The sequence below is a fragment of the Aethalodelphis obliquidens genome, unplaced genomic scaffold (assembly GCF_003676395.1).
Source record: "Aethalodelphis obliquidens isolate GAN/ISIS:26980383/991018 unplaced genomic scaffold, ASM367639v1 scaffold3, whole genome shotgun sequence".
Taxonomy (NCBI): Eukaryota; Metazoa; Chordata; class Mammalia; order Artiodactyla; family Delphinidae; genus Aethalodelphis; species Aethalodelphis obliquidens.
The window spans coordinates 46,202,388-46,229,881 of NW_020837947.1; the positions used below are offsets into that span (position 1 = coordinate 46,202,388).

Here is a 27,494-nt window from a genome sequence, read left to right on the forward strand (position 1 = left end):
GGAATTTATTTCATTTTGTGAGGTTTTTTTCTCCCAAAGCCACGCATCTTATTGCGGAGCAGGACAAGTGGGGTATGGTGGGTTGGGTGGGATAGGTGTTATTTTCCTCAGGGATGACAGCCATGATGATGAGAGAGGGCTACATGATGCCGGCACCAAGGACGTTCTCTGCACACAGTCTCTGACCAGGGGGCTGAGAGACCAGGTGGGCCAGAGACTGAGCAATGATGTCAGCTGAGCTTACCTCCAGCTCTACAGGTGGCTGGAGAACCAGCATCTCCATCTCCATGACTAGTCTCTAGGGCTTGAGCTGTCAATGGATTGAGGGTCTCCACACCATCCTGGACCTCCACATTGACTTTTGCCTCCTAACACGCTCATAGGATTCTACAGCATCAGCTCTAGAATTCACCTTCTGTGAATATACAAAAAGCCAGGCATACACCTTTTCTTCCAGGTCAGTATTTATTGAAGATTGATAGCAGGGGTACAGGTTTGCAAAAGCAGATCCTTAGGCTTAACCCAGACCTACTGAATCAAACTCTCTTGGGCCAGGAATTGGTATTTGCTTTCCTAACAATGCCTCTGGTAATATTTATTTGCACTAAGATTTGAGAACACCAATTGTTTAGACTTAATTTATATGCATTTGTATCTGATATCTGCCTCTTTCCATGGAGAATTTTAGATAGTTAAATTCCCTAAAAATCAAGAAAAGTCAAAATATGTAAGCAAAAACTTACTTTATATTACTATGGAGAGTACAGAAAAAATGTTTATTTAGTTGTTTAATTTTTCTAATATATTGGTACCTGAGAGCTTGGGAAATTTACTTCAAACTAGATATTTTTTCAAGAACAGAGATAGCATTTGAGCTGGAACTCAAAAGATTCATATTCCTTTTCTTTATTATTTTATTGAAGTATAGTTTATTTACAATGTTGTGTTAATTTCTACTGTATAACAAAGTGATCCAGCTATACATACATAAATTTTTTTCATATTCTTTTCCATTATGGTTTATCACAAGATATTGAATATAGTTCTCTGTGCTATACAGTAGGACCTTGTTGTTTATCCATCCTATATATAATTGTTTGCATATGCTAATCCCAAACTCCCAGTCCTTCCCTCCCCCAGCCCCCCTTCCCCTTGGCAACAACAAATCTGTTCTCCATATCTGTGAGTCTGTTTCTGTTTCACAGATATGTTCATTTGTGTCATATTTTAGATTCTACATATAAGTAATATCATATAGTATTTGTCTTTCTCTTTCTGACTTACTTTGCTTAGTATGATAATCTCTAGGTCCATCCATGCTGCTGCAAATGGCATTATTTCATTCTTTTTTATGGCTGAGTAATATTCCATTGTATATATATATACACATATTCTTTATCCATTCGTCTGTCGATGGACATTGGTTGTTTCCATGTCTTGGCTATTGTGAATAGTGCTGCTATGAACACAGTTTGCCCTGGATATATGCCCAGGAGTGAGATTGCTAGATCATATGGTAACTCTATTTTTAGTTTTTTGAGTAACCTCCCAAACTGTTTTCCATAGTGGCTCTACCAACTTACATTCCCATCAACAGTGTAGAAGGGTTTCCTTCTCCACACCCTCTCCAACACTTATTGTTTGTAGACTTTTTGATGATGACCATTATAAGCAGTGTGAAGTGATACCTCATTGTATATTCGATTTGCATTTCTCTAAAAATAAGTGATGTTGAGCATCTTTGCATGTGCCATCTGTATGTCTTCTTTGGAGAAATGTTTATTTAGCTCTTCTGCCCATTTTCTGATTGGGTTGGTTTTTTGTTATGGAGCTGTTTGTATATTTTGGAAATTAAGTCCTTGTCAGTTGCATTGTTTGCAAGTATTTTCTCCCAATCCGTAGGTTGTCTTTGCATTTTGTTTACAGTTTCCTTTGCTGTACAAAAGCTTATAAGTTTAAGTCCCATTTGTTTATTTTTGCCTTTATTTCATTTGCCTTGGGAGACTGACCTAAGAAAACGTTGGTATGCTTTATGTCAGAGAATGTTTTGCCTATGTTCTCTTCTAGGAGTTTTATGGTGTCATGCCTTATATTTTAAGTCTTTAAGCCATTTTAAGTTTTGATTGTGTGTATAGTGTGAGAGTGTGTTCTAGCTTCAGTGATTTACATGCGGCTATCAAACTTTCCCAACACCACTTGCTGAAGAGACCGTCTTTTCCCTATTGGATATCCTTACCTCCTTTGTTGAAGGTTAATTGACCATACGTGTGTGGGTTTACTTCTGGGCTCTCTATTCTGTTCCATTGATGCATATGTCTGTTTTTGTGCCAATACCACACCATTTTGATTACTGTAGCTTTGTAGTATTGTCTGAAGTCTGGGAGGGTCATGCCTCCTGCTTTCTTAAAAGATTCACATTTCTGAGTGAGCAAGAACAAAACAGAAGCATTAGGGTTTAAGAATCTCAAAAGCCTGCGGACATATATAAATAGAGTAAGATTTAGATAAATATCTAGGTAGAGAGAGTAAAAGTTAGCTGCTAAAATTCTTTGGGGTCTGGAAATGAAAGACCACTTTCTAAGCAATTCAGCATAGCCATAATTATGGGAAGACTTGGGAATGCACAAAAAATAACCTCAGCTCTTTTATACCTCAAAAGCAAAGCATCCGAGATCTAGGAAACATACCTGCCTTCCAGAACTAATTCTTTACCTATGGTAAAAATGAAGAATATGGTAAGCTGGATGGCATAAGGCTGCTTTGTCTAGAAAGTGGAGTAAATGTTCTAGAGGAAGTGGCCCTAGATTAACACCTTTAAAGAAGAAAACACATGCCTCAATTCTCTGTGAAAGAGATGCCACTAGGTGTGTGCTTTGAAAAACTGAGCAATCATCCATCCGTGAATCTCATGGAAAGAAAAAAAAAGATTTGCCTCAAGTTTCGAGGTAATTGAATATATGAAATGAAGAATTGAAAAACATTATTTAAATTAGAAGTTCACATATTTTACTGTATTCTGCTATTCCAAAATTTCATTCCCTTCTCAACAACCATGATAGATATAATGTTTGACACAGTGTACAAACAGCCAGAGGGCTATGGCAACACTGGAATTGGTTAAGTCAACCTACCTGAGATAAAATGGATTCAAAGCATCCCTAAAGCCAAAAGTTCTAAAAACTAAGCCCCTCTGTCCTTTGGCTCCAAAGACCAGAGACTAAGTTTAGGGTCATACTCTTGAATGAGAAGCTCTGAGCCCTAAGCCTTGCCTCCTGCACACTGGCTACACAGTCTTGGGCAAGTCATTTAGCCTCTCTGTTAATTGATTTTGTTATCTCAAAACAAAAACAATAATACCACAAAATAAGGTTGATAAGAAATATATGTGTAAGTGCTACATGATGCTGTTGAGTATAGAAGACCTAACATAACTGATATGCTGTTAAAATTATTTTCATATGCCAAAGCAATCCTTGATTTTCCAATGGCTGCCAACCATTACAGTATTAAAAATATATATGCTCTTGTGTAGCACTCAATTATATTTGGGAGCAAACAATCCAAGAGGTCTGATATTGAACTTGTATGTTCAAGCTCTATTACACATGGCATAGCATTCTTCATTACCAAGTTACACAGGATGAAAAGCATACTACATATCAGTACTTTATATCTCTTGTCTTATTGATTGCATTTATAAACAGAAAAACTAAATTATTATTTGGTGGTTCATAACAGCTTGTTTGCTGCTTTTTGTGTTAATACTCGTTACACGCAGATTTTGTACCACACTGGAGCATGATTTAGTACACTCTCTGCAGTTTAGAAGTGCTTAAGCACCCTTCCCTCACATCAGCAAACCCAAGCATAGCTGCCATTTATCAGAGTCAGCCAGAAGAGTGATGAGCTTGCAACAAATAGGATTTAAAAAGCTAGAATCAATGAGTATACTCAGCATTACTGGCCTGCATACCCCAAAGGAATGGCAAAATGACCCATGAGCAGGAACTAATAGTTGATATCTTATGGAGCATAACAGTGATTTTCCAACAGTTGGCCACATGGGTTTGGAGACTGTTCTTTGGGAGACATATCATCCATTCACAGAAATTATAATTACTGCATATTCCAGGCTGAAATTGTTGGAGCCAGCTTTATTTGTGTATCATTTGTTTTACATTTCCTCTGAGAGTTTATAAAAAGGATAACTATTGCAGATAACTGTGCATACACAAACACACACATGAAGAAAAGAGATTTAGAACCATTTTCAGATTCTACTTCCACCTTTGTCAGTACATTTATCCATCACTAATAGTTCTCCAATCCCAGGGCCAGAACAAATTTTTGATACTGAATTTAAATTCCATGCATTTTTTTTTTTTTTTTTTTGCTTTTCCAATGGACATTTTTCTGTTGGCATGTATGAAAGTACACACATGTCTTCTGTAATAAGAATGGAAGCAGGAGGATTTGCCAAAGCACTTTTTTCAAAATTGGACACAGTTTTAACAATTCAGAAAATTGCTATTACCGGATTTATGGCTTAACTTCACTGAGGTAAACAAGTGCTTTAATTCCATTTTAACTGGGAAAACATTTGCTAAGCTAGTCTGACACCTCGATGGACACTATCTGCTTCATCTCCTTGAGGTATCTAGGCTACAGTCAAATTTCTCTTTTCTAACATTTAATGCTACATAAAATGATGCTGGTAGTGTTTGTCTGTCACTAAGTAATAATTTTAGAGAAAGTGAAAATCAAGATAATTATAAAATACACTTGAATAATTTCTTTAGGGGAGGGGAAGTAAAGGTTCCTATATACTCTGTTATTTTACCTGCTGTTTTTCTAGCATTTACTTTCTGTTCCCAACCAGCTCAACAATTGGCTTCAGCCTCTCATTGTCACAGAAAAAAAAAACCCAAAATAAAAACCATACTAACCTCTCCCTGTTGAGAATTTTATTTTCTTTTTATACTTAATTTGAAAGATCCAATCCTCGGAGGCTAAGTAATAATTATATGTCAGTTGATGATTCTAATCCTCACCTAATTGCTACTTTTATGTGGCAATCTAGGTAAATCACAAGTTTTAAGTTTCTCTTTTATGAAATGATTTTAGCAACTCTTTTGCCTTAGTTATACAGTTATATATCTTGAACACTAACAGATTTTTGAAATATATAATATATGCATAGTTGTATATGTATATATAGCTCCGCATGTAGCATCAAATTTGTTAACACACATGAATTATTCAAACAATTTTGACTAATGTTACTACTAGCTTTCTCTTTACAATACTTTTCCATTTTGGAAATATTTACAGAATTTTCAGAAAAGATAACAAAGAAGAATTACACATAATTTCAGCTGGCTAACCAACGCTATCATTTTATGTTTAAAACTCAGATTTCAATATGTCTCTAAACTAAATTTATTCTGATCTACCCCTTCACCCACATTTCCTAGAATTTGAGATCAGTTTCAATTCCAAAAGCCTCTCCACCATATGTGGAGGTCTCACAAATATTCCCAAAGTCAGAACTTGGGTCACCAGGAGGGAGCCCATAGAATCAATGGTTCCTGGGAAATTCCCTGGCAGTCCAGTGGTTAGAACTCTGCTTTCACTGCTGAGAGCCAGGGTTCAATCCCTGGTCTGGGAATTAAGATCCCAGAAGCTGTGCCACATGGCCAAAAATTTTTATTTATTTATTTATTTATTTATTCATTCATTTATTTGTAAATAACCTTTGGTAACCGTAAGTTTGTTTTCTATGTCTTTGAGTCTATTTCTGTTTTCTAAATAAGTTCATTTGTATCATTTTTTTTAGATTCCACATATAAGTGTTATCATATGATATTTGTCTTTCTCTGACAGTTCATTTAGTATGATAATCTCTAGGTCCATCCGTGTTGCTGCAAATGGCATTATTTCATTCTTTTTTATGGCTGAGTAATACTCCATTGTATATATATACCACATCTTCTTTATCCATTCCTCTGTTGATGGACATTTAGGTTGCTTCCATGTCTTGGCTATTGTAAAGAGTGCTGCTATTAACATCATGGTGCATGTCTCTTTTCGAGTTAGAGTTTTCTCCGGATTCAAAATTATACACAAAATAATAAGAAATGTCATCATTTATTGAGTGGTAGCCATTACCATATGTTTTACTAGAAATTTTCAACATATTACCTTATTATTTCTGAAAATAATTCAGTGATGTAGGTATTATTATCTCCCTTTTAAAGGTAATAAAGAAACTGAGGAATAGCAATGCTTGGTAAATTATAATTAAGGTATAGTGCTTCTCACTTTAGTGTTAAAATATCCTATGATTTAGCACCTAAATGGACATATATTTCTCAGGCAGAGCTGTTTGAAAATCCAAAATTTATTGTCACTCCGTAACAATTTACTCCTGTTGATGGTGATGAAAACATCCTTCTTTTGCACTTTGTAATTGTACTACATATATCATTTCATTACATGCAGCTCTATTCTCTGTTTTCCTGTACCAAATAAATGTGTCACTCCTTTACATTTGGGTATCAAATAAACTGCCATTTATAATGGTACTTCCATGTGTATAAGTCTTGCCTTGCCCAATAGATTTTAACTTCACTGTGGGCAGATTGTTAGCTATGTAGTGAACTCCGCAGCATCTAGGACAATGCAGAGTACATAGGTACTCACTGAATACCCATTGTCTCATAAGTTTATTTTTTTAAGAATGTTACAAGAGATATGTAATAGGTATGACCAACTGCTCAGTCTTTTAACATGAAAAATTTAGTAACTTGGAAGTATGTTTACTTCATTAATTTCTCTTCTTTAATTTCTTCAGTGGTTAGATCCTTTTTCTGCTTGGAGATTATGCAAGACTAATGGTAATATTTTTAACATGCATTAGCTTACCAGACAGACCTCATGAAGATGGTAGAATTATTGATCTAGATGTATTTTTTCTTCCTATTCCCTTAACACACTTCTCTGGCCAAGTGCCAATTTACACAGAATATGTAAAGAAACTTTATATAAAACATGCACCAAAAACATTGCACTTCTTACCATCATTGAAAAGTACAAAAACTACCACTTTATAGTTGGAAAAAAATCAATACATATTGAAGAGCAATTTATGACTAATAATTTTTAAAAGTCATAATGTTGGATTAGCTAAACAGAAATAATACTTTTAATGAATATTAAACCCTTGTTCACGCATGCTCACATATATAATATAGATATTATTTAAACATGTTCTTTTGGCTGGGGAACCATCAGGCATATTTTTCTCAATTTAAGGAAAGTACAGAGTCAACAAATACTGTTATTAGGGATGAATGTCAACTTCGAATAAATAAGCAGTACAACATGAAGCAATTTGTTTCAGTGAGAATAACTCATTTTTGTATGGCTCTGAAATGTCAAAGATTTTCTGATGATGAAGAGGCCCTTTAAGACACTGCTGCCTTTTCTAGAATGTTAAATGCTTGGACATGACCCGAAATAGTCCACATACCTGTAAACTGAGAACAAGATTCATCATATACTAGGAATGCAGAAAAATGAAGCGCAGTTAAGGAAAACCCATATGGCATTTCACATGGTAGATCATGAGGCTAAGTTGCTCTTTGTATTCAAACTGCAGGTAACAATCCAGAACTTATAAAATCAAAAGGCCTAAAACAATAATAAAAGCCACCAAGGATTTCTCAAGCTTCTCCCAATTCTGATATACTGAATCAGTTCAAATGAAGAATATGAATATTTAATTAGTTAATCCTTGAGTCAAATTTCACTTCTATGCAGCTCAAATTCTAAATATAGAAGGGAAAAGGAAAGAAAAGGGGAAAAGTTAAATTTTAATTCAACAGACAGGATGCATATTTAAAGAACTCACTGAAGTGATAAGTGTAACTTTATAGATTATTCATATGCAAAAATAAGGCATTTAGGCATAAACAAATATATACAAGTTCACACATAGAGTCTCTCTCTCTCTCTCCCTCTCTTCTTCTGTCTCTGTCTGTTTGTCTGTGTCTCTCTCTTCCTCTTTTTCTAATTAGCTGTGTGATGAATCTTAGGACTATTTGAACTAAAGCTTTCAGGCAAACAGATTCAAGTGCAAAGCATTATTGCCTCAACCTCAGAACATCTATTTCAGTTGCTAACATATTTTCTCTATTGTCTGTTTTGGAGACTAGGTTATAGAGGGCTGAGTTTGGTAGAAATATGAACTGCAGATAAAGCTTTATTACTATAAGCTACCTTCGGTGTATCAATTACCAGAATTGAAATATAAGCTTATTCTTTCTATCTTCCTACAAAAGGCCCTTTACAAAATTTAACTGGACCTGACATAATTTACCATATCTTCATGGATGTAATTAAATGTACAAGAGAGAAAAATCCCTTCTTGAAGAATTAGATTGCTTATTTCACTTTTCAAAGGAATTTTAGAAGATATTGATAATATATCGTAAAAGTGTGCTTGAAACATTTTGTTCTATTTAATGATAAGAAATTACCTATATGTCTTTCTTACTCCCCACTTTATGAATTAGTTCAAATAGAAATTACATGACATATCAAAAGATTCATTCAAATCTTAGTCTGTTACCTTTATGATTTCTATTTTTTAATAAAAACAATATAATAATTTTACATGTTGAGCATTACTCAATATAGAATTACATAATTATTCTGCAGATCTATGAAGAAGGAAACATTTATTCTCTGGGGAGCTATAAAGAAGGAAACATTTATTCTAGTAAAGTAGAATAAACCTCCACAATTCTTTTCCTCAAACATTCACTTACTGTGACTTTTGAATTCTACCCCACAATTTCCTCTCAAATTGACTTTCTCCTATATTTCTTGCATTTGTCCATTCATAGAATACTTTTCCAGTGTCCCCCATGTTTCAAGTGCTAGCCTATTCTCTAGGACCACAGAGATTAAAACAAGTGATAGACCTCACCCCCAAATAACTTCCAGCAACTGTAGGAGACATTCAAGAACTGGCAATAACAACATAATTGAGAGTGTCCATGGTAGAGGCTCACAGTCACAAAATTTCTGAAGGCACCTGTCTTGATCCAAGAAAGTTAGAAAAGTCTTTGAAGAAAAGGTAAAATTTGATCTGACTCTTTAATAAGTATTATTTAAGACAAGGCATGTAAAGATGTTCCAGGTAAAGGAAATACTAGCTGAAATGACTCAAAGGTACAAGGGATCACATCTCACTCAGGAAACTGCAAGAATTTCTGTAAAGCTGGTTAAGAAACTGTAGCAAGAGATTAAAATGAAAATGTATAAAGAGGACTGATCTTAAGGGTTCTTATAAACATATCTAAAAAGTTTGGGCTTTTGCCTGAATGCAAAAGGGAGCCACTGAATGATTTTAAGGTTTACATTTTACAGCTGTGTGGATAATCAGATAGATCGGAGTCAGAGAAATCAATTAAAAAGCTATTCTAATGATATTAATTTGTCCAATCCAAGAGCATGGGATATCTTTCCATTTCTTTGAATCATCTTCAGTTTCCTTTATTAGTGTTTTATAGTTCTCAGCATATAAGTCTTTCACCTCCTTGGTCAGGTTTATTCCAAAGTATGTTATTTTTTTGGATGTGATTGTAAAAGGGATTTTTTTTTTATAGTCCCTTTCTGACATTTCATTTTTTAGTGTGAAGAAGTGCAACCGATTTCTGTATGTTAATCTTGTATCCTGCTACTTTGCTGAATTCATTTATCAGTTCTAGTAGTTTTTGTATGGAGTATTTAGGGTTTTCTATGTATAATATCATGTCATCTGCGTATAATGACAATTTTACCTCTTCCCTTCCAATTTGGATACATTTTATTTCTTTTTCTTGTCTGACTTCTGTGGCTAGGACTTCCAATACTATCTTGAATAGAAGTGGTGAGAGGGGGCATCCTTGTCTTGTTCCAAATCCTAGTATCCTAGGTAAGAAATAAGGCAGGCTCAGCTAATGAAATCCAGTTGCAATGTGGAACAGAAGATAGGTTTGAAACATATTTAGAAAATAGAGAAGACAGTACTTGGTGATAAACTGAATGACATAAGGGAAAAAGAAGAGTTTAGGGTGAGCCCAAGTTTCTATTTTAGGGAACTGGATGAATGTGGTATGATAAGATAGTAAATACAGGGTTTGGAAGTGAAATGTGCACTTGGGTTGAAATGTGGTGAGTATGGTTTTGACGTGTTGTTCGATCTTAAACAGTTTTGATATAACTAGGTTAAAATGTTGATTAGATAGCTGGAAATATGAGTCTGGATCTCAAGAAACAAAGATTGGCTGGAGAGAGAACATAGATGATAGATAAAAAAAATTTTTTTGGTGGGTAAAATCTCAGGGAACATGTTCTGTGTGAAGGAGCAGAAGGCCACTATCAAAGTATATTCTCATATATTAAATTTATTTTTATAACATTTCTTGAGAGAAGGGCAGAGACAGAATAATGATCCAAGCATGAGTAAGACTGAGTTTCCTATTGAGGCTTTCAGAGTACATAGATAGAGTCACTGGATCAACCCCAGAGGGAAGAGTTTTAATTTCCACCCCTGTTAAGGCTGTACCTAAGCTCGCCCTCCCAGGTGTTCAATGAAGAACTCCGTTTTTGTCTCTTTATGTATGATCTGTATTACCTACCTGCTGTTTTTGTCCTGTTTGTGGAAACAGAAATGAAGCAGAATGAGGAAATAACTTGTTGAAACTCACCTAATATATTGAGATGAAAGCCAGGCCTAAAAACGAAATGTGATTGACATTGTTCTCTAGTGATCCCGTATTAGAGTTATTCCATTTATCATTCACGTGAGAAAATGAAATGAGTAAATCAGAACAAACACTAAGTGAATATCAGGACTTATATTTTAAAGGCCCTTGAGAATGTGGCTTGGTTACCTTTGGCTAAAATAGATAATAGTGGCAAAGTCACTGCTATGTGGTCACCAACTCATTCCCTTGCTTCCCACCCAACGCCCAAAAGACAAAACAAAACAAAGCAAAACAAGCTGACGTACAATTCCCAGCTTCTGCAGTTAGATGCTTGAACTTTGGCTAATGCAGTGTGGATGAAAGTGATGCACATCACTTCAACCAGGATTAGTTTCCTGTTGCTGCATATGAAATTGTCACAAACTAGGCAGCTTTAAGTAAAACAGATTATTTTACTGTTGCTGTTGGGGCATGGCATGACTTGATTCCCTGCTCATTATCTGATTGGGTGTTGGAGTGAGAGTAGCACTCATCGGGGGCTGGAGGAGCTCCTCCAAGTTCATGGTTGTTGGCAGACTTCATTTCCTTGCAGCTGTAGGACTGATATCCCCGTTTTCCTACTAGCTGTCTGTCCACTGGGAACTGCTCTCAGGTCCTTGTCATTGGCCCCTCCATCCTTAAAGCCCGCAATGGAAAATTTATTCTGCGTCAACTCCCCCTCATTTTGAGTCTCTGGTTACCACTGTCTCTGATCACTAGACCCAGGTTTCCTGTAATTAGATCCATCCCACCCCAGTGATTTTCCTTTTTAAAACTCAACTCTGCCCTATAGGATAACCTAATCAAAGGAGCAAAATCCCTCATATTCACAGGACGTGGATACTGGGGAGCAGTGCGTCCTCAGGACCACCTTAGAATTCTGCCTACCACTCTGGCTAACACACAAAATATTCCGTGAGACCTTCTACTCTCTTTCCTGTTTGCTGCCAGATGCAGAGAGCCAGCTGAGGACTCTGAGTCCATGAAGGATGAGGGGCCACCAGATGGAAGGGGCATAGATCCTGGAATGAGCATCAACACCATCCACTTCCTCTTCCCCCACTTTCTTGCATTGCCCTGGAAAGTGAGCAAGAAACAAATCTTTATTGCATTAGATTTTTGGAGCTCTTTGTTCCAGTTGATAACCTATTTTGGTTAATGCAGAAATTGGTACCAAAGAATAATAGGATAATATTGTGATATATTAAGAACTTGCTGTTTTCCAGCTTTTTATCTATTCCTTCCTTTCCCTAATAATTCAGGTAGCATCTCTCGCTTTCTGTGTGTGGTGGGCTTGAGCAAAAATCTATGTTTTGAGCCACTAAGTAGATTTTGTAAATCTTACTAAACATAGACATCAATTTGAAAGCTAATGTGTTTTTGATGTGCAACGTGTAGGCTTTATTGAGAAAGAAATCCTTCTCTTGGAGTTATAAAAAACTGGTCTGCATATCAAGAGCAAAGTTGTGAGGTTCAGGATATAGACTACATATAATGTATCATAGATTAGTGAAAAATGCATATTAGTATGCAATAGTTTACTTGCCTAAAAGGAGAAAAAGCATGATTACTGAAGGAGGAGGAGGATGGAGGGGTTGTAATGAGATATCCCCTTGGTCTAGGAGAAGTGGAGAGACCCACATTCCTGGGTGAACTTCAAGCCACATAGAGAAGCCCCTTGTGCATTTAGAGGTTCAAATGGTGGAAGAACTACAGCTGATGGAGGTGCTCAGGTGCATCTACCAGACTCAGTGCTGGTAAAGCACCTGAGGGTTCCAAAGTATTCTCCCAAGTAATGAATGGGCTGACAAATCTGAAGGGGCTGAGGGCCAGGACAAGGATCTCATAGCAGGTGTGAACTTGTCCTAGAGGCTGAGGCTGGGCCAGTGAGAACAGAGGCCGATGCAAGGCAAGGTAGGTGATAACCCTGCGGATGCTGCTGAAAATGCAGGATGACACTCAGTGCAGACCACGCTCCTCTGATATTAGAACGATATATTATACGACTCCCCTCCCTCCGTATTGCAAGTAGATTACTTTCAGGGAGAAGGGGAGAAAATGAAGAGAGAGAAGGAGAATAAATGAGTTTGGATTCTTAATAAAAGGGACTGGGTTTATGGACTGACAGTATTAGGCTTTCCACCACCAGCTGAAATAGAAGCCCAAATTGAAGTTACTTGGAGAAATATGCAAAATCACATCTATGAAGATAAAAATCTTCCCCTCAGTCACTTAAAGGAATACTTTTTGACTTAGATTTCAATAGCAGCTGATATTAAAAAGGTAAGAAAAAACAACAACACAAGACTTCCCAAGTAAAAACCTACTTAATTTCATGAGGAAAGGAGGCCAGCTAAGGCATACTCTCTTCACATCTTACTGGTTTCTTTTTTTTTTTTTTTTTTGCCTAACTCTTAAAAGCTCCCTTGAATTTTATCCTCTGCCATCTATGTTTTACATTCCAAATACCACCCTAAAGAAGGCTTATCCACACCCATGTTATGCATAGCTGACTACCAAATGTCTGGCTTCAGCACTGATCTTGCTTCTGAGTTCCACACCTACGTTTTCAAATTCTTACAGGTCTGCATTATTGACCTCTATATAGTGGGAAGCTCCAAGTCAACATGTGTCCCTTCTTTCATCTGCAACTCCTCTTGCTTTTTCTACCTCGACCACTGAAATTAAAAAAAAAAATCTAAACATTGTCTGAGATTTCTATTCCATCTTCTCCAACTACACTTACTTGTATGAATTCTACTTCCTGAATCTCTCACTTCTGCCTCTTAATCTCACTCCTTATTGCCTGTGTCTGATATTAGACTTCAGTGATTTCTTTGCAGGATTATGGCAATATCTTTGGAATGGCCTCTCTGCATCAGGTTTGGCTACCCTACTCCCCAAACTATATACCCAGTTCCACCCAGTTCATTCTCCATATTTTTTAGAGTGGTATTCCTAAAAGACAATCTAACCATATTACTTTTCTACTTAAACTGTTCAGAGTCTCTCCTTCAGGATAAACTCCATGATATACTAGGCTTTTCATGGTCTGTCACTTGCCTACATTTAAACTTCATCCTCCTTTTCTCAATATTATGAATTACAAAGAGTTCCTTGGATGTGCTTTTTTCGTTCAGCCCTCTGTATTTGTTAACAGGAAATACAGTACCTACATTCTTGAAATCCCTTTTCCTAATAATTTTTGTCAAATATATTAACTCCCATTTGTCTTTCAAGATTCACTTCAAGCTTTACATCCTCCTGATTTTTCTCCCCCAAATCACCATTTAGATTGAAGATCTCAAAATCATTTTCTCTCAGCCCCCACCAAGAAGAACATGTGGTGATTATCTGTTACTTGCCTTTATAACTCGATTATCTGTTACTTTCCTTTATAACTCGTGTTGAAATCATTGTTTTCCCAATTCTATAAATGGAATTGGTAGCATACCTCTCATGATATTCTATAATCATCCAAAGAAAATCCATTTTTTGTTTCTTTTAAAGTTATTTTTTTCCTGGGACTTCCCTGGCAGTCCAGTGGTTAAGACTCTTAGCTTCCACTGCAGAGGGCACAGGTTCAATCCCTGGTCGGGGAACTAGGGTCCCGCATGCCGTGCGGTACGGCCAACGACAACAAAAAAAATTATTTTTTTCTGTCATCTTCATCTCACTTCAGCTCCCTTCTCATCAGTTACCTCTTTTATCGCTTTTTCAAATATATGTATCATATCTAATTGTCTCATTTGAAAAGTTATATTGTTGCAGAGACATGTAAATGTTTGGGCCCCCTTTCTATATATAGGATACTATTTTAAATATCATTGTTTCTTAATATTTTCATGAAACTTGTTTTTGAGCTCCATCCATGTTGCTATATGTAAATCTAGTTCTCATTTTGGAATACTGAATGGCATTCCTTATATGCATGTAACATATTTTGACTACGGTATGGTATTCTATTATATGCATATCCTGCATTTTAACTGCTGTATCTTCCCAGCAGTGGTCAACTAGGTTGCGTCCATTTATTCTCCTCCAAACAATAATACCGGGAATGTCTTCATACCTCTTTACCAGTGTGAGTTTTACTCTGAAATATCTTTAGTAGAATTGGTTACGTCTTAGGGAATATGCATACCCTATTTTATAGAGTATTTCCTGATTCCTTTTTAGAAGGAATCCTCCAATTTACATTCCCAACAACAGTGCAGAAGTGTCTTTATATACCCATGTTAAAATTCCATGTAAATTAGATATTTGAAAATATAAATAATTTCTCCCACTTCTACATCCTTTAGTTTTTTTCTTTGGTATCTCTCATGGAACAAAAATCTTCAATTTTGATAAAATCATATGCTTCAGTTTTTTTCTTTGGTGTTTGTGCTTTTTGGAGTCTTGTTTAAAATCTCCTTTTTAACCCTCAGATCACAAAAATATTCTTTATTTTGGTGACTCCTATTATCCAGTTGTTCACAATTTTGCCTATATCCACTTTTACTCATTTATTTCTCTTCTATCCTTCTCCCATGTCATCCCAAATTAATCTCTTCCAGTGCCTTCTTGAAGAGTCTCCTACCCAGTCTTCACCTGACTAATTCAGTTTCCTACAGTATATATATATATATATATATATATTTTTTTTTATGAGCATGTCAACTTTAACTTCTTGAAATTAAGAAATTGATCACAAGGTTATCTTCTACCAATCAATACGAGCTGGTCTATAGACAAATCACAAGATGGAGTTTGATCTTACGGAAATTAAGGAGGTGATACACTGAGATTAAACTGAGGGGTTAAATCAGTGCACTTAAAAATGATCCGATGACACAGCCTTTCAATTTGTCAACATTTTGCTTTTGATGATGCTGGGAAAGAGTAAGCAGAAAGCATGAAGCTGAAACTTCAGCATCGGGTCAGCAGCCTGAATTTGCACACCGCAAACCACAGGGCAGTTATCGATGTGGAAAATCCGGCGATCTTCAGCAGGCCTGTCACGGAAGGCAGGTTCCTCTCCCAGAAGGTGTGGGTGATTTCTACAGCGGGAACATCCTCTGATTCAGGTTCTTGGACCCATATGTCTTTCTTTGCCACCTTCCCCAAAGCGTTCAACACCTCTCTAGCTGCCCGTTCTCCGGCCTCTACTGCTCCTTCCATGTAACCGCTCCACTGTGTGGCCGTCTCCGTGCCAGCAAAGTAAATCCTGCCCACGGGCTGGCGGATCACCCTTCCGTACTGAGTCATGATACCCGGGGGGAAGTAGGCCGTGTAGCAGCCCCCGGAGTACTGCTCCTCACACCAGTTCTTCTCTTCATAGTGCACCGGTTGTAAAGCTGCTTGGGATCCTAGCACTTTGGCGTACAGCTCACAGATTTTCCTCTTCCTTAGTTCTTTATGGACTTTAGCAAGGCGGTCAGCTTTTCGAGCAAGGATGAAGCCCGTGATGGCAGGCAGCGATCCATCTGGCTTGGTGTCATCCAGGGTTATTGAAATCGGAGCTTCCTCGTCTTCGATGATCATACAGCCACAGTAATCCTTTTTCTTCCAAAAGGCCTCCTTGTAATACATCATGCACTTAATGATAGCCCCCATTGGAAGACGCTGAATTAACTGGTTTCTCTCTGAAGGAAGCTCTGGTCTGAAGTGTATCTTGGCAGTCAAAGTTGGAGGGACGGCACTAATTACGTATCGGCACTCATAAAGTTGATGATTCAATGTCTCTATCATGATGTTGTCACCTGACTGGTCAACATAGGTGACAGGACACCTCAGTTTCACTCTGTCCCCGAGGAGGTGCATTATCCGCTCGCTTACTTGACCAGATCCACCTACAAACTTCCGTTCCTGGCCCCCATTGGTAATGGAGAACATCCGAGTGGTGCCTCCACACTGCTTCACATACCACAAGAACCACAGGGCGGACACCTCGTGGGGTTCAGAGGTCACATTGATATTCACAAAGAGAGATGCAAACTGCCTAGCAGTCTTTGTCCAGCAGATTTTTTCGATGAGATCTTTCATGGTCATCTTATCCCATTCCTCTGCATGTGGTGCCTCCCACGGTGCATCAGCTGGAATCTCCTTTCCCATGTTATCCATTGTCCGCCACAGATTGTTGTAATCCAGATAGGCAATGGGATTCCACACTGGAGGGAAGGCACCCCGAAATGGATAAGTTCTCCCCTTGACATATTGAACAAGACGCTCATTTACGTTCACTTTGTAAGTTTCTAAACCCAGTTCCTTAGATAACCGTAAGATCCTGTTCTGGGTTGGTCCCACATAAGCCCCGCCAACGTCTACGTAATCAACATGTTGGTTCCTCACTGTGTATGTTCTTCCTCCAACTCTGTCCCGGGCTTCTAAAACCAAAACATTAACTTCATGTTCTGCTAAGAGTTTGGCGGCAGATAATCCTGAGATGCCGCCTCCTATCACGACTACATCGAACATGCGTCCCGCTCTATTCGCCTTCTCCTGACTCTCCATGCTCTGGTCAAGGCTCTCCCGGGTCGTGGGTAGAGGAGTGGGCCCTACAGTATATATTTTGTCATTCAACCCACTCCTTGTCCTTTCTTATTTCCTCATTTCAGATTTTTCTCCCCATACCTGCACAGTTTCTTTAAAATATCTGTTTTGTTTCATGTTTAATATTTTCCTTATGTGTTGAATATATTTTTAATGTGCACTTTAAATGTTTGTTCTTCCTGTTGCATTAGTTCTGCTTTTTCAGGTAACAATTTTTCCATTAGTGATTTTTACTGCATAGTGTTTGAGCTCCTCAGTAACTGGAAAATCACATTTTATTGGATCTATCTATTGCTTTGACTAATATTTGTTACTGAAGAGGAGATTTAGAAACCTAGGCTCTAACTTGTGCTCCCCTTTGTTTAAGAGTGGAGATTTCAGTATGGCATTCTACCCCTTCCATCCCTGTCCTATTTCTAGGAAACTTCTAGTGACTCTGCTCCTGTCAATGCTTTTGGCCTGGACCCTTATTTCTGTTCTGATTAGCTCGTGCAGTGGGGATAAGGGTGGAGGTGCAGGAATGATCAGAACCTCCCCAGGCTGTGTACACTCACTAATAGGGCATCTCTACCACAGCCAGACTTGTTATTCCTTGTTATTCCACTGCATGTCGCTGACAATGGGGCTGGTGCTGCTGTATTCCTGCCCCACGGAAGTGAAGGCTGAGAGAGAGAAAGGGGCACAAATAGGAAATCTAACCCAGTCTGTGCTTCATTTGAGGCTCCTGTCCCCTAATTTGCAAACTTCCCCATCTCCCACTACCCTGGTTCCATCAAGATCCAACCATCTTTCATCTTTTCAAAGATTTTATAGTTTTCTGTGAGTGGTTGAATGGGGGCTTTAATGGCTGTTGTTCTACATTGTCTAGGGAGCACCACTCATATTGTATTTTAAACTCCAGTGAGGTGCCATTCACAGAATACAATGTGAATAGTGACTTTCACAATCGTGCAATGATGGACTTAGAATTCATTAACCGTCCTAACTCTCCTATGGCTGATTCTATTGGAGGAATATAGGAGCTTGTGGTAGTTCATCGTGTTGTCTAGAAGCAGAAGAAACCATCAAGTGTCTTTTTTTGGTTTGTTTGTTTGTTTTAAATACGGTATCTCTTAACTTACTAACAGTTCATTTAAAATGAAGATTGTTTCAAGTACCACTCTATACCCAGCATGAGATTCAGCTCCTGGTTCATAATGAAATTTAGGGAAAAGGTTACATCAATTTGTTAAATGAAACAGAAAGGAAAGGGAGAAGAATTTACTTGAGAGACATCAGAGAGATAAACAGAGATAAAGGCAGAGAGAGACAGAGACAGAGAAAATAAAGAAGGAAATACAGGTAGAAAGTAATTGAAAAGTTCCGGGTGAACAACACTATTGATAAATTATACTCCTGGCTTTACTACCATTCAAAGAACCTTGTAAGATGTCATTGTTTTTCAAATACAATCACAGGGCCTGTGTTTTGCATATCATTATCTAATTGCAAAGAACCAATAAAGTCACAGCTTGTCTCATTACTGACTTATGAAAGGGTTTAAAAATAAGACTCAGATTGTCAAAAGCTATTGGCTTTAGCATGAATGTACACATTTTTCCTCAGAACAATTTAATTAATTCAGGGATGTGCACATCAGTGAAAAAGCTTACTAAAAATTAAATTTGTACTTCTTTATTGTAAAAATTACAAAAATCAAAACCTTTGTCTGTCTGGGGTAAATTCAGGCTATAAATATGACCTCCCAGCCATCATCACCCATGCTCTGAATCCATAACCATACAGAGACCATAATTTAGAGGATTATTGACAAAGTCAACTTCTTGTCACAGAACATCCATGCAGTTGGTGGTTAGCATGTACATTTTGATTCTTCAGGTTTATAAACTTCTTCTACTGGATTTCTGATCACTCTTGGACATGATTATAAGTAAATGTCTGTCAGAGGTATTCCATTAGGATCATCTTGCTTGAGTTGAAACTCAAAGCGTAAGTAGATTTTTTTTTGGCTTTGATTCATAAGAAACCATAGATTTTTAACTTAAACCTTAGATTAATTTTAGTGGCATAAGGAAAAAATGCACCAGAACACATCCAGGGAAGTTTTACTTCCAATACAACCTAGTTATAAGGAAGCTTTATCTAGAATATGGGCTCCAGGGAAAGTATGGCAGGTAGCAGTGTACACAGTTCAAGTCAGAGTTCATGGATATAAATGGCTTCACCAGACTACAAGAAGACAATTTGGATCACAGGAGAGTAGAGAAAGGAGGGGGGAGGGATCATAGAGTTGCATCTATTCTTAAGTATCCAATACTTTTGAATCAGGGAAAAAAATAGAATAAAAGCTACCAGTGGTTAAAAATCCGCCTGCCAGTGCAGGGGACACGGGTTCCATCCCTGGCCCGGGAAGATCCCACATGCTGTGGAGCAACTAAGCCCATGCACCACAACTACTGAGCCTGTGCTCTAGAGCCTGTGAGCCACAACTACTGAGCCTGCATGACACAATTACTGAATCCCGCACACCTAGAGCCCGTGCTCTGCAACAAGAGAAGCCACCACAATGAGAAGCCCGCACACCACAACGAAGAGTAGCCCCCGCTTCCCGCAACTAGAGAAAGCCCGCATGCAGCAACACAGCCAAAAATTTAAAAAAAAATAAGATTTTAAAGAAAAAAAGCTACCAGTGGGGAGAAGGAAAAAGTTCTCTAAACATTAGTTGGAGTTAAGTAATGGGAGAAAATAATTTTGTGGCTTTAAAGAGTATCTAATTTTGCTCTTTATTTTATAAGCTATTGGTCATTTCTTATTATTTTTTAAAATATGATATTCTCATATCCATTTTTTTTCCTGTAAGAAAGGAGTATAACCAGACTACCTACATTTTAGTCAGTTTTCAGACAGAGTTAATGTTCTTGTTCTTATCTGACAAATGCATTCACTAAAGTTGTGGTTTGTATTTCAGGTAAATATAGTACAGAGACCTAGGAAAGCAATGTCAGTATTAATCAATTTTCTGTCCTGTGTTAAGCTGAAATAAAACATTCCTGAGTGACATGACAAACCCACACTTTATAAAAAGGAGACAAGATCCAGAGAGTTTTTGGTTTTTCTCCTCGAATCTTGTCAGATATGTCCAGCTAAAAAGCCTTTCTTTAAAATATGGGATCTTAATACATATATTTGAATTCTGATAGTTTCATCAAACCATGATTTCCTTCTTTCCTTCCTTCATTGAGCGGGTCTCAGGCAGTTGCTTTCTTTGTTTCTCTTCTTTGATTTAACGACAAATGATTTTCATCATGTTGTGCTCATAGTTTTCTTTAAAAGCAAATAACAATTGACTACATGCTGTAAGTGATAATCTCACAATATAAAATCCAGTCTTCACAAAATATTTGACATGTACAGCCCTCAGAATGGAAGACCTTTTCTTTCCAAAATTTTCCAACTATGCCATATTAATATGTATATTAATATATGTATATCGATATCATTTTATCTTTTTAAGTCCTGTTAGTCGTAATGCAAAGTAATAAGCACCATATAACAAACATAAAATACTGGCTAAAAATGAAAGAGACTATAAAGAAGTTAAATAATTTATCACAATTTAATTCTCATAAACAACTTTATATGAGATTTTTAAGCTCGGGTAGAAAAAAAAACTAGGTAGAAAAGTTTGGGAACCTAGAAATATACCCTCATTGTGTGTGTGAGTATCTGTGTGTAAGTTAATTTCTATAAAGATATCATGGTGTATATATAAAAATATTAAAGGCTTATATGAGTATTATTGAATTTGAGATTACTAAATATGCACTTGAAATAATGTGAACCCAGGAGGGATTGTGAAAATTACAACCATGTTTCTATAAAGTAGAAAATATTTTCATGTAATTATAATTCGTTTTAATTTTTTAAAATAAATTATATTATGAATATAAACATTTCTAACACAGTTAAATAGCAAATAAAATTTGGAAAATGACCATATAAAACAGAAGTCACTGTTATATGTCTTATTCATGTTGAATACATAGGATTAATTTTTAAAAAATAGAAAAAGAGTTAAAGGAGATATATATATATATATTTTTTTGAAATGAATGATACAAAAATTGAAAAATAATCACCTAATTGTGATTAAAACAACATTATTATAAGGATGATGTATCTATCAGTTGTTTCTGTTTTTCTTGTTTTATTTTTAATGATTAAATAAATATTCATGTTTACTATAGGGTGATAAGACACTCTTCCACAGTCCTGGAGGGACTATGACTTGTGATACACTTTTTGGAAAACAATCAAGAGTCGCAAAAATGTTCACACACTTTTTTACTCTTTTCTTCATTGAAGTATAGTTGATTTACAGTGTTTCAGGTATACAGCAAAGTGATTCAGATATATACATAATTTTTTTTCTTCTTCAGATTCTTTTCCATTATAGGTTATTATAAGATATTGAATGTAGTCCCTGTGCTAAACAGTAGGTCTTTTTAAAATCTATTTTATGTATAGTAGTATGTATCTCTTAATCCCCAATTCCCAATTTATCCCTCCCTCCATCCTTTCACCTTCGGTAAGCATAAGTATCTTTTCTATATCTGTGAGCCTATTTGTTTTGTAAATAAGTTCATTGTATCATTTTTTTAGATTCCACATATAAGTGATATCAAATGATACTTGTCTTTCTCTGACTTACTTCACTTAGTAAGATAAACTCTAGGTCCATCCATGTTGCTGCAAATGACATTATTTCATTCTTTTTTATAGCTGAGTAATATTCCACAGGAAAAAACATATATATATATATATATATATATATATATATATATATATATATATATATATACACACACACACACACATACCACATCTTCTTTATACATTCATCTGGCAGTGGACATTTAGGTTGCTTCCATGTCTTGGCTATTGTAAATAGTGCTTCTATGAACATAGGGGTGCACGTATCTTTTCGAATCAGTGTTTTCATCTTTTCTGGATACATGCCCAGGAGCAGGATTGCTGGATCATATGGTAACTCTATTTTTACCTTTTTAAGGACCCTCCATACTGTTCTCAATAGCAGCTGCACCAATTTACATTGTCACCAAAAGTGTAAAAGAGGAAAAGTTTCCCCTTTCCACACACCCTCTCCAGCATTTATTATTTGTAGATTTTTTGATGTTGGCCATTCTGACCAGTGTGAGGTAATACCTCATTGTAGTTTTGATTTACATTTCTCTAATAATTAGCAACATTAAGCATCTTTTCATGTGCCTGCTGGCCACCTGTATATGTTCTTTGGAGATATGTCTATTTATGTCTTCTACCCAATTTTTGATTTGTTTGTATATTTTGGAAATTAAGACCTTGTCAATTGCATTGTTTGCAAATATTTTCTCACAGTCTGTAGGTTTTTTCATTTGGCTTATGGTTTCCTTTGCTGTGCAGAAACTCATACATTTGATTAGGACCCCTTTGTTTATTTTTGCTTTTATTTCTATTGTCTTGGGAGACTGACCTAAGAAAACATTGGTATAATTTATGTCAGAGAGTGTTTTGCCTATGTTCTCTTCTAGGAGTTTTATGGTGTCATGTCTTATATTTAAGTTTTTAAGCCATTTTGAGTTTGTTTTTGTGTATAGTGTGAGGGTGTGTTCTAACTTCATTGATTTGAATGTGGCTGTCCAACTTTCCCAACACCACTTGCTGAAGAGGCTGTCTTTTTCCCATTGTATATTCTTGCCTCCTTTGTTGAAGATTAATTGACCCTAGGTGTGTGGGTTTGTTTCTGGACTCTGTATTCCACTCCATTGATGCATATGTCTATTTTTATGCCAATACCACACTGTTTTGATTACTGTAGCTTTGTAGTGTTATCTGAAGCCTGAAAGGGTTATGCCTCCACTTTTGTTCTTTTTCCTCAGGATTGCTTTGACAATTCTGGGTCTTTTATGGTTCCATATAAATTTTAGGATTATATGTTCTAGTACTGTGAAAAATGTCATAGGTAATTTGATAGGGATTGCATTAAATCTATAGATTGCTTTGAGTAGTATGGCCATTTTAACAATATTAACTCTTCCAATTCAAGAGCATGGGATATCTTCCATTTCTTTGAATCATTTTCAATTCCTTTATCACTGTTTAATTCTTCTCAGCATATAAGTCTTTCACCTCCTTGGTCAGGTTTATTCCTAAGTATTTTATATTTTTATGAGATTTTTATAGGGATTGGCTTTCTTTTTTTTATTTTCCATTTCTGATATTTTGTTAGCGTAAAGAAGTGCAACTGATTTTTTTAATGTTAATCTTATATCCTGCTACCTTGCTGTATTCATTTATCAGTTCTAGTAGTTTTTGTGTGGAGTCTTTAGGGTTTTCTATATACAGTATCATATCATCTGCATATAATGACTAATTTTACCTCTTCCCTTCCAATTTGGATACCTTTTATTTCTTTTTCTTGTCTGGTTGCTTTGGCTAGGACTTCCAATACTATGTTGAACAGAAGTGGTTAGAGTGGGCATCCTTGTCTTGTTCTAGATTTTAGCATAAAGGCTTTCAGCTTTTCACCACTGAGTATTCTGTTGGCTGTGGGTTTGTAATAAAATCTTTTGTTATGTTGAGATATGTTCCCTCTCTACCCACTTTGGTAAGAGTTTTTATCACGAATCAATGTTGAATTTTATCAAATGCTTTTTTGGCATCTATTGAGATGATCATGTGGTATTTATCTTATCTTTTGTTGATGTGGTGTATCACATTGATTTGCATATGTTGAACCATCCTTGTGACACTGGGATGAAACCAACTTAATCATGGTGTATGACTTTTTTTAAATTTATTTAATTTATTTATTTTTGGCTGTGTCAAGTCTTCATTGCCATGCACAGGCTTTCTCTAGTTGCAGAGAGTGGGGGCTACTCTTCATTGCGGTGCGCAGGCTTCTCATTGTGGTGGCTTCTCTTGTTGTGCAGCATGGGCTCTAGGCATGGGGTCTTCAGTAGTTGTGGCATGCGGGCTCAATAGTTGTGGCTCGTGGGCTCTCGAGTGCAGGCTCAGTAGTTGTGGCACACAGGCTTAGTTGCTCTGCTGCATGTGGGATCTTCCCGGACCAGGGCTTGAACCCATGTCTGCTGCATTGGCAGGTGTATTCTTAACCACTGTGCCACCAGGGAAGTCCCTGGTGTATGATCTTTATGTGTTGTTGGATTTAGTTTGCTAATATTTTGTTGAGAATTTTTGTATCTATATTTATCAAAGATATCAGCCTGTATTTTCTTTTTTGTTAGTGTCTTTGGTCTTGGTAGCAGGGTGATTGTGGCTTCATATAGTGACTTTGAGAGTGTTCCCTTCTCTTCAGTCTTTTGGAAGAGTTTGAGAAGAATCAGTATAAGTTCTTCTTTGTATGTTCAGTATAATTCCCAGGGAAGACATCTGGTCCTGGAATTTTGTTTGCAGTCAGTTTTTTGTTTGTTTGTTTTGTTACAGATTCTATATCACTTCTGGTGGTCAGTCTGTTCAAATTATCTATTTCTTCTTGATTCAGTTTTGGTGGGCTGTTTGTTTCTAGAAACTTGTCCATTTCTTCTAGGTTGTCCAACTTGTTGGCGTGTAATTGTTCATAGTATGCTCTTATGGCTTTTTGTATTTCTGTGTTATCAGTTGTGATTTCTCCTCTTTAACTTCTTATTTTGTTTATTTGGGTTTTCTCTCTTTTCTTCTTGGTGAGCCTGTCCAGAGATTTGTCAATTTGTTTACCCTTTCAAAGAACCAGCTCTTGGTTTTATTGATTTTATCTATTATTTTTTTAATCTCTATTTTATTTATTTCCTTTCTGATCTTTATTATTTCCTTCCTTCTGCTGACTTTAGGTTTTGTTTGTTCTTCTTTTTCTAATTCTTTTAGGTGGTAGGTTAGGTTGTTTGAAATTTTTCTTGTTTTTTTGAACAAGGCCTGTATCACTATGAACATCCCTCTTAGGACTGCTTTTGCTGTATCCCACAGATTTTGTGGGTTGTGTTTTTATTGTCATTTGTCTCAAGGTACTTTTTAAATTTCCCCTTTGATTTCATTGTTGACCCATTAGTTTTTTAGTAGTGTGCTGTGTAGTCTCCATGTAATCTTATTTTTCTCATTTCTGTGCCTGTGGTTGGTTTCTAGTTTCATGTCATTGTGGTCAGAAAAGATGCTTGAAATAATTTATATCCCCTTAAATTTGTTGGGGGTTATTTTGTGTCCTAGTATATGGTCTATGGTAGAGAATATTCCATGTGCACTTGAAAAGAATATGCATTCTGAGTTTTGGGGGTTTTTTGGATGTAATGTCCTGAAAATATCAATTAAATCTAAGTGTTCTATTGTATCATTTATGATCTCTGTTGCCTTATTGACTTTCTGTCTGGAAGATCTGTCCACTGATGCCAGTGGGGTGTTAAAACCTCCTACTATTATAGAATTTCTATCAATTTCTCCCTTTATGTCTGTGCTTGTTTTATGTATTTAGGTGTACCTATATTGAGTACATATATGTTAATGAGTATAATATCTTTTTACCATTATATAGTGTCCTTTTTTATCTTTCTTTATGGCCTTTGTTTTAAAGTCTATTTTGTCTGATATGAGTATTTCTACCCCCATTTTATTCTCATTTCTGTTTGCATGAAATCTTTTTCCATCCCCTCATTTTGAATCTATGTGTGTCCTTCACCTTAAAATGGGTCTCTTGTAGGAAGCATATTGTAGGCTCTTGTTTTATTATCCAATCTGCCACTCTACATCTTTTGATTGGAGAAGTTAGTCCATTGACATTTAAGGTAATTATTGATAGATATGTATTTATGGCCATTTAAAACATTGTTTTCCAGTTGATTTTGTATTTCTTCTTTGTTCCTTTCTTTTTGTCTCTCTTTTTGTGGTTTGATGGTTTTCTTTTGCATTATGCTTGGGTTCTCTTCTTTTTGGTTTTTGTGAATCTATTGTATGTTTTTGATTTGTGGTTACCCTTGTTTCAAGTATGTTAACCCATTTACTTACTTGCTTTATACTGGTAGTCATATAGGCTCAGACATATTCTTAAAAAAAATTTACATTTTCTTACTCCCCACATATATTTTATGATTTTGATGTCCTCTGTTACATCTTCATGTTTACCCTTTTGCTATTAATTGTAGTTATAACCACTTCCGCAAATTCTTTTTGATTTTTTAAGAAGTCTATGTACTGGTTTATTTAAATGATTTACTTTCCTATTTTGATTTTCTCTTTTATATAGTTTCTTAATTCTTTTCTATTTAGAGAAGACCTTTCAATATTCCTTTTAGGATATGTTTAGTATTGCTGTATTCTTTTGCTTGTCTGATAAATTCTTTATCTCTCCTTCTATTCTAAATGATAATCTTACTGGGTAGAGTATCCTAGGTTGCAGGTTTTTCCCTTTCAGGACTTTGAATATATCTTGCTACTCCCTTCAGGCCTGCAGTGTTTCTGTAGAGAAATAAGCTGGTAGCCTTATGGGGGTTTGCTTTTAACTAGCTCTTTGTTTTCCTCTTACAGCTTTTAGAATCATCTCTTTACCTTTAACATTTGCCATTTTAATTGTAAAGTATCTTGATGTGAATCTGTTTGGGTTCATCTTGTTTGGGACCCTTTGTGCTTCCTGTACCTGTGTATCTTTTTCCTTTTATACGTTTGGGAAGTTTTCAGCCATAATTTCTTCAAATACATTTTCAATCCCCTTTTCTCTTTCTTCTCCTTCTGGGATCCCTATTGTGTGTAGATTGGCATGTTTTATATTGTCCCATAGGTCTCATGTTCCTTTAAGTTTTTTCATTTAGCTTTCTGTCTGCTGTTCTGATTGTGTGACTCTATCTTCCAGATCACTTATTCATTCTTCTGCATTATTTAATTTGCTATTTATTGCTCAGCTTTTGTCTCAGGAAATGAGTTTTCTAATTTTAATTATTTCCTCTTTATAGTTTTTATTTCCTTGTTACAGTGATCTGCATTTCTATAGAAAGTCTTTCTTAATTCCTTCAGTATTTTTATTACCTCATTTTTGAACTCAGGATCTGGTATACTGGAGAGGTCTGTTTCATTGTTTGTTCTTTCAGGAAAATTTTCTTGTTCTTTGAATTGGGAGTGGTTCCT

General features: G+C 36.3%; 1 protein-coding gene across 1 annotated transcript; it reads right to left on the reverse strand.

Annotated features, from left to right (window-relative positions):
- Window positions 1–15,446: 15,446 nt before the first annotated feature.
- LOC113610263 (amine oxidase [flavin-containing] A) lies at window positions 15,447–17,291 on the reverse strand. Its single transcript, XM_027088260.1, has one exon. It carries the CDS (start codon window positions 17,289–17,291, stop codon window positions 15,708–15,710), a length of 1,584 nt encoding a protein of 527 aa, XP_026944061.1. The 3' UTR covers window positions 15,447–15,707.
- Window positions 17,292–27,494: the final 10,203 nt, after the last annotated feature.

What these genes read in the sequence shown, in the direction of transcription:
- LOC113610263 (XM_027088260.1), bottom strand. Translation starts at nt 17,291, where the DNA reads ATGGAGAGTCAGGAGAAGGCGAATAGAGCGGGACGCATGTTCGATGTA.